Below are 7,551 nucleotides of genomic sequence, written 5' to 3' on the forward strand. Positions count from 1 at the left end.
GGGGGGGGGGTTGTTGTGGAGGGGGGGGTTGTTGTGGAGGGTAGGAGTTGCCCCAGAGAGACGCCACCCTTCCTCAGGGCATCCCAGAGGTTAGGGGAGGGGAGAGCCCCAGCAGCAGAGCCTGGTCCTCCCTGTGTGTCCAGGTGGTCACACGGCTCAGGGAAGAACCTGGTGGCCCTGGGAGAGGGCTGGTGGGCCCCAGCCAGGCTGCAGGCACCGCTGTGGAAGCAACAGGATCTCGAGGCCGAGCTGCACACAGGCGTGCACCAACAGCCAAGGCTGCAGATGGTGAGCCCCGGCCCAGCTGGGGGACCGGGGGACAGTCTGGCAGGCCAGAGCACGAGGCTGCTCCACTGAGCCCTGGCAGTGGCTCTGGGTCCTCGTCATGGATAGCCGATGCTCATCGAGTGCTTTGTGTGCGCAGCCCCATGCTAAGTACCGAAGGGCAGTGAGAAATTGTCGCTTCTCTGGACACCCTCTCCTAAAATGGTGCCTTTTCAACAATTTTAAAAGGAGTATTTTGATGTGATGGTTTTTAAACTGTCAGGAAAGCTGAGAAGACAGTCAGGGCACAGCCAGCGTCCTGGAGTCCAGTGCATTCCCTTTTACATTATCCTGACCCCGGCGGCTCCCTCGGACGGAAAGTGCCCTGCTAAGTATTTTAAATGATTTACCTCATTTAAGCAAAATAACCCTCATTATCCCAATGAAATGGATAGAGCTAATGAGTTCAGAGAGGTTAAGGAACTTGCCCAAGATCACACAGCCAGCACAGAGACTGTAACCACGGGCTGGCGGTTGGAGCTGACACAAGTGCCCTGGCACCAGCAGTGCAAGCTGTGGCTGTAGGAGGGGCAGAGGCTGCTGCAGGAGGGCCACCCGGCCTCGGAGACCATCCAGGGAGCCTGCAGGAGCTGGCAGAGGCCTGGGACAAGCTGCAGGCCAACTGCCAGAGGAAGGCAGCCACACTGCAGGCGGTCTGCGAGGTGAGGCCCCGGGCTGTGGAGCAGGATGGGTGGGCTCCGGGCCTCTCCCCATCATGCCCACGTCCATCATGCCCCAGGCCCATCTAAGGAGGAGCACGGAGGAACTAGAGAGCTGGCTGGAGCCTATAGAGGTTGAGCTGAGAGCTCCCATCGGGGGACCAGGACCAGCCTGGCCTGGAGGAGTTCCTGGGGGCCCGGGGAGAGCTGGAGGCAGCGGTGGACAGGCAGGCCGGACGGCACAGGCATAGGAAGGCCACCATCGCCCGGGATGTGGACGAGCAGGCCCAGCTGCTGCTTCAGAGGTGGATCTGCCTGTACCCATCCTCCTCGGCCTCCTTCTCCCTGCCCCCCAGCTCGTCTCCCCAGCGCTTCCCTTGCCTTCAGTGAGGGGCACAGAGTGAGTGGGCAGAGTGGCCCTAATACTGATGACCGCGGTGCCCACCTACCCTGGCCCCCCTCCACTGCTGCAGGTTGGGGAGCCTGCGGAGCCCCTCCGGGAGCACAGGACAGCCCTGGAGGCCGGAGCTGCCTCTTGCAGTTCTTCAGGGACACGATGAGAGGTGGCCCGGGTGCAGGAGACGCTGGCCCTGCTAGACACACAGGACTGCGGCCAGAGCCTGAGCACACTGCGGTGCCTGCAGGCAAGGCACCAGTTGGGTCCCCCACCAATCCACCAAGGGAATCCGGCACTGTGGCCCAGCTGGGAGCACCCTGGGCTCTTTGGGGGGCACAAGACAGGACATTCCTTGGGGACAAGTTTGTGGGATCCCAGGGGCTTCAGCGACAACTCTGGGGTTTCTAGTGGGGTGCCGAGTAGCATCCCTGTTCTCTCTTCCCCCGACTCCACAGAACCTGGAGAGTGAGAAGAGCAGCCATGAGGCTCTGGTCCAGGCAGTGGCGGGCACAGGGCTCAAGCCCGTGCAGGCTGGGCACTTTGCTGCCTGGGACGTGGCTGCCCGCGTACAGCAGCTGGAGAAAGCCATGGACCGCCTTCGGGCAGAGGGGGCAGCGGGTGCAACAGGCTCAGGAGGCCCAGCAGTTCCTGACGGAGGTGAGGGGCGAGGAGGTGAGGAGAAGGAGGAGTACGGAGGGCTGGGTGGGGGGCATGAGGACACCCAGAGTGTATGCAGGCCCGAAAGGTGATCCCACGTGGGGTCCCGGCTCTGCGCATCTCTGTCCTCCACTAGCTAGTCTCCTGCCCTCAAGGTCTCTCCCCTCAGCATGTTTCCAGGAAAACAGACACTGAGTTTGGTTTGGTTTTGCTGTTTGTTCAAACCAGTGGTTCTAAATCAATGCTTCACCTGGAACCTTATTTTTTTATTACTTAATTCATTGATTTGCAAGAGAGAGAGTAGGGGAGGGAGGAAGGGAGAGAGACATTGACTTGCTGCTCCGCCCACTTGTACATTCATTGGTTGATTCCTGTGCCCTGACCTGAGATCAAACCTGCAATCTTGGTGTGTGGGACGAGGCTCTAACCACCTGACTCCCCGCCAGGCCTCACCTGGAAATGCTGATGCTCAGGCTCCATTTTCAGACCAAATTAGAAACCTGCCCTCCTGTGTGTCACCCCAGCTCCTGGAGGCAGAATCCTGGCTGGCCCAACCGGGCTGTATCCTGGAGCGCCAGGACATGGGCCAGAGTGCCGAGGCCACACAGGCCCTTCTGCGGCAGCTGGAGGCCCCCAGGAGAGACCTGGAGGGGTTCGGCATGCGCATCGAGGGGCTTCAGGGGACAGCAGCCCTCCCTGAGAGCGGCAGCACCTAGAAAGGTGGGTGGAGGGTGGAGGGGGGGCGCTCCCTACAGAGCCACACAGGCGGGTTCCGCCTGGAGAGGAAGGGCTCCAGTCGGCTGTCCTTCCTGCCACGGCCCAGGTGCTGGCCCAGATGCAGGCGGGGAGGGAAGCGCATTCGGGCTGCTGCAGAGAGCAGTAGGCGAGGCCTGCGGGAGCAGCTGCAGCTCCACCAACGAGTGTGCGGCACGGCTCCTCGATGCCTGGCTGGCCAGCAACGTGGCCACTGCTGAGTCTCAGGACTACAGATGGGACCTGGAGGCCATCAAGGTGAGTCACTCCTGAGTGAACCTGGGGGTGTGAGTTGAGGCAGAGCAAGGCAAAGAAGGTCTGCGTCCGGGGAGATGAGGGGGTGAGCAGAAGGGGAATGGGGGACCTCTGGGCTCCGGGAGACTCTTGGTTCTAGAGCCTGGGCCGAGGGATGTCGGAACTGCCCGACACTGCCCAGCCTTTGTGAGTTTCCGGAGTGCTGGACACCCCTCCAGAGTGACCCGCCTGGCCCTCCGCCCTCACAGGGGCTGGAAGAGAAGTTTGATGCTTTCAGAGAGGAGGTCCAGAGCCTGGGGCAGGCCAAGGGGCAGGCCCTGAGGGAGCTGGCAGGCAGCCTGCAGTGGGCATCACCGGGTGCTGTCCCCAGGTTCAAGCCCAGAGGAGTCACATCGAGGCCACTTGGGAGAGGCTGGGCAGGGCAATACAAGCCTGCACGCAGGTGGGTGCCTCCGGCCGGGCCAGCCAAGGGGCAGGGCCACCTGTGCCTTTTGCATGGGCCAGGGAGAAACAGGCCCCCCGGCGGGGGGGGGGGGGTGCGGGGGCGGGGGGGGGGGAGGCAGTGGCTGCCCCAGCTTCCAGCCAAGTCTTCTACCCCCTGCCTTCCCTGCCGGCGCCTCCGCGTGTGGTTCACACCTCCAAGAAGCAGGCAGCATGTCCGGCAGCTCCTAACTCCGCCAAGCCACCCCACACGGCTCCAATTTTATTAAGACGCACAATAGACGCTCCTTCATTCCACTCACTCGCTCTCCTCACCTGAGTGCTCCAAGGGATGTGTACACCAAGGAAACCTTCAGGTCCCCACACTTAGTTCTCGGGCACGGCTGACGGCTCCTATGAAGCAGCCAGCTCCTTGTGCCCCCATAGGCCCCGCAGCCCAGAGATGCCATCTCCAAGGGTCCGAGCCAGAGCCGCCTCCTGAGCTGACCCTCTCCTCTCAGCAGGCGGACGCCCCAAACCAGCGTCCTCCCTCCCATGGACCCACCTCACCCGCTGCAGAGCCTCCATCTCTGCCTTTCTCATGAGGTGTGCCCTGAAGACCCTCTCCCCACAGGATGCCCTCCGAGGCCCGACCACAGCATCAGTAACATCGTGCTTCACTGAGCAGCTGCCCCATCTGGGACATTTTCTGTGCCTGGTGGTCATGAACGATTCACCAAGCCCCACAAGGGGGTGGCCCAGGAGGTCATGACTGCAGGGAGAAAGGACCCTGGGAATAAGCTGAGCCCAGAGCAGCCCTCCCTCCTCTTCCAGAGCCTGGCTGCGGCCCGGGAGCTTCGTGGCTTTGAGCAGGTAGTGGCTGAGCTCTGGGCCTGGATGTGGGAGAAGCCACCCTGATGGCAAGAGACACCTGTGACCACAGTTTGTCATCGGTGCAGACCCTGCAGCAACAGCACAGTGGGCTTCCTGTCTGAGCCATTCCCTGAGGACAGTGGGTAAGGGGACCCCAGAAGTGAGAGGCAAGGACCCCTCCCAGCTTATGGAGCAGAGCATCCTAGTAGGTGGCCTGGCCAGTGAGGACTGGACTCCTGAGTGAGGAGCACACAGCAGGGAGTGAGATCGGATCCTCTGTTCTGGCGGCAGAGGAAATTGGCAGCCACAGAGAGAAGGTGGCGCAGGAGGCTTACCGCCTAGGCCTGCTGCAACCCGTGGCTCAGGACAGCCTGGCCCAGCAGTTGGCCTGGGAGTGAGAGAAGGTGCAGGAGACCTGGGCCACCCCAGATGCAAAGGTCCAGGAGTGGGGCCGGCAGCTGGAGCAGGCTGCCCAGGGCCACACCTTCCTTGGATGCTGTCAGGACCTACTATAGATGGCATCCTGTCCCCGCTGTGGGCTCAGCTCTGCCCTGCAGAGTGGGGGTCACCTAGCTCTTTGGGGAACTGGACTCTACCTCCTCCCTGCCCACCCCCGCCCCTGCTGCCACCTCCCTCCCTTTCCCCCCCACCCGCTGCCCTCCAGACCCTGACAGCAGCTTCCTCTGCCCGCCCCACAGAGCGTGGGCTCAGGAGAAGCAGGCGCTAGTGTCCTCAGAGGAGCTGGCTGTGGACGTGGCAGAGGCCGAGCGGCTCCTGGGGCGAGAAACAAGGAGCACTGCCTTGAAGCCCAGGGCATACAGCAGGAGGGGCGGCAGCTGGTTGACAATGGCCACTTCATGGCCCTGCAGGTACAAGCACAGAAGTGAGCCTGGCATTGAGCTGGCACAGAGCCTGATTGCCCAAGGCCGCAGAACGCCTAGTGGGAGTGGAGCCAGCAGAGAGGAAGGCCAGGCGAGGGACAGAGAGAGGGACAGAGAAGGAGAGGGTGGGAGGGTCCAGGCCTCTCAGCCCTCCACACTTCTGCTGGGCACTCCAGCCCTGTCCTACCCAGTGGCTCTGCCCAATATCACACCTCCCCTCCAGGTGACAGTGTCTGCAGGAGCTGGAAGGGCAGCTGCAGGCACTGGAGGAGGCCTGGGCCCTGCGCCTGGGACGCCTGGAGGAGAGCTGGGGCCTGCAGAAACTGCGGCAGGAACTGGAGCAGGCTGAGGCCTGGCTGGCCTCCCGGGAGGGGCTCCTGCTGAACCCCAACTGCGGGGTGAGCCACGGCCTTGCCCTCTCGCCCGCTGTACCATCCAGCGGCTACAGCCAAGGGCAGCTCCTGTGGCTCCTTCTCTCACCCCCAGGCCAGTTGCAGAGGGTGAGGGAAGGCTCTCGGCACCCCGGGAGCTGGCCTCACCTGGCTTGTTTCTCCCCAGCACTCGAGCTGCTGCCCCGCAGACACCAGGACGTAGAGAAGCTGCTGGCTGCCCGGGAGGAGAAGTTTGTCCTACTGCAGAGGGAGGCAGGGGTGAGCAAGGCTGGAGTGAGAGAACCCCAGGGCACTGAGCCTACATCTGACCCTCAGGAAAACGCTTGCAACGTCAGTGTGCGGCCACACCCATATCCTGGTAGGCCGGGTGCCACTGTGGGCTGGGATGAGAGGGAAGCCGCCTGAGCTGAAGGGGAGGGTGTAGGAAGGAGAGGCTGGACATGGAGCCCGGTGCCCTGACCTGGCTCACCTGGCTGCCCTCCCCCAGACGGAACAGGTAAAGGGGCTAAGCCCCGGAAGAGTTGGCAGCAGGCTAACCTCCCTCCAGCACAGACCCCTTAGCAGCTGGTGGCCAGGAGCACAGCTGGCAGAGACAAGGGACCTGCAGCCAGGCGCCCGTCAGGCAGTGCCTGCCCTTGGCCACCATCGTCTCTGGAGCAGCCCCAGGCAGCAGGGTCACAGGGGGGTATGGGGGTGAGGGCCAGACCCTGGAGCCAGCGCTGAGGCCTGGGGGCCAGGGGCCTGTGGACAGTGGGGTCAGGGGGAGTGACTACCTAGCCCCCTTTCCCCAGGGGCCTCATCCTCTGCTGGTCCTGATGTTTCCCGACTGATTTTGCATTTCCAGGATGTGAAGGGTGCCCCACCACGGAGGCATCTTTGGAGCTAAAGCAGCAGCTCCTGCCAGAAGGGAGGCAGGTAAGTGGCAGGAGAGTCCTTCTCCCACAGCTCCCCTCCCCCCTGCAGAACCACTCTGAGCCGTCAGGGCCTGGCTCCGGGGCCTTGTGGACTCTGGGCAGACTCCCCTGGCCCCGCCCTTCCCCCATTCCTAGGGTAGTTTCTTTTGGGGACCACTTCCCAGGTGGGGCTCCTCTTCCTCTTCTGGTTTCGTTGTAAGCTGCTCCCTGGAACCTTGGTCCTGGTGCAGCTGGTGCCACCTCACCGCCTTCTCCACAGCCCGGCTCCAGCCCCTGGGGAGGCTACAGTGGGATCCCGAGGGGCAGCTCCCTGAGCCTGTTCCAAGAGCGGAGGATGGCAGCGGGGATACTGGGCAGTGGGGGTTGGGGACCCACTGGGAAAAGCTGTCTGCTATGGTGACCCCTTCCTGTCATCTCTCCTCAGAATGTGGCCTCCTCAGCCACCCTTGACCTTGCGGGAGCCCAGTGTGAGAGGCCAAGGGACCGCCATGACAGGAAACATCCATTCTCCTTAAGGTGAGGGCTGCCCGGGGAGACACTGGCCCCAGGACAGGCTGACTCAGCAGGGAGGGCCTCCCATGAGCAGCCAGGGGGCTGGAGCCAGGGGCCCTGCAGGAGTTGACCCATGGCTGTTGGTGGCACTCTAAGCAGCGGGGCCGAGGCCCTGTCTGCAGCACCATCTAAAAGGCAGGCTGAACGCTGGCATCCAGCCTGAGCAGCCAAGCAGGTAGGCTCTGGGGGAGCCCTGGGGGTGGGGGTGGGGGCATTGACTCCCTGGGCCTCAAGCTGCTGGTGTTTAATCATCCTTAGAAGTACCTATAGAGCCTTCAAGGTGAGGTTTATTGTCTTTTTGCAAAGAATTTAATGCCCAGAGAGGGTAAGCAACTTGCCAAAGATCACACAGCTAATCAGTAGCAGAGGTGGGGCCAGATTCCTTGGTTGCCTCCTGTGGAGACTGCAGCTCTGACTCCCCTGAGCCATCCCAGATCCCCATGGGCTTTTCCAGGCTCTGCTCTGACCCCAGGG

General features: G+C 62.6%; 1 protein-coding gene across 1 annotated transcript in view; it reads left to right on the plus strand.

The window, feature by feature from the left end:
- SPTBN5 (spectrin beta, non-erythrocytic 5) overlaps positions 1-7,551 on the plus strand; it is a gene marked incomplete at both ends in the record, with an annotated part of 38,955 nt that overhangs the window by 30,848 nt on the left and 556 nt on the right. Inside the window, 22 exon segments of the mRNA XM_080644844.1 lie at positions 832-986; positions 1,064-1,144; positions 1,146-1,316; positions 1,457-1,502; positions 1,505-1,617; positions 1,836-1,993; positions 1,995-2,037; positions 2,562-2,746; positions 2,748-2,757; positions 2,861-2,910; positions 2,912-2,953; positions 2,955-3,048; positions 3,416-3,487; positions 3,990-4,057; positions 4,425-4,477; positions 4,738-4,849; positions 5,037-5,117; positions 5,208-5,310; positions 5,450-5,627; positions 5,778-5,969; positions 6,456-6,526; positions 6,950-7,041. Coding sequence (XP_080500970.1) covers positions 832-986; positions 1,064-1,144; positions 1,146-1,316; positions 1,457-1,502; positions 1,505-1,617; positions 1,836-1,993; positions 1,995-2,037; positions 2,562-2,746; positions 2,748-2,757; positions 2,861-2,910; positions 2,912-2,953; positions 2,955-3,048; positions 3,416-3,487; positions 3,990-4,057; positions 4,425-4,477; positions 4,738-4,849; positions 5,037-5,117; positions 5,208-5,310; positions 5,450-5,627; positions 5,778-5,969; positions 6,456-6,526; positions 6,950-7,041 — 2,170 coding nt within the window.

This window comes from Plecotus auritus (assembly GCF_963455305.1).
Source record: "Plecotus auritus genome assembly, chromosome: 1".
NCBI lineage: Eukaryota > Metazoa > Chordata > Mammalia > Chiroptera > Vespertilionidae > Plecotus > Plecotus auritus.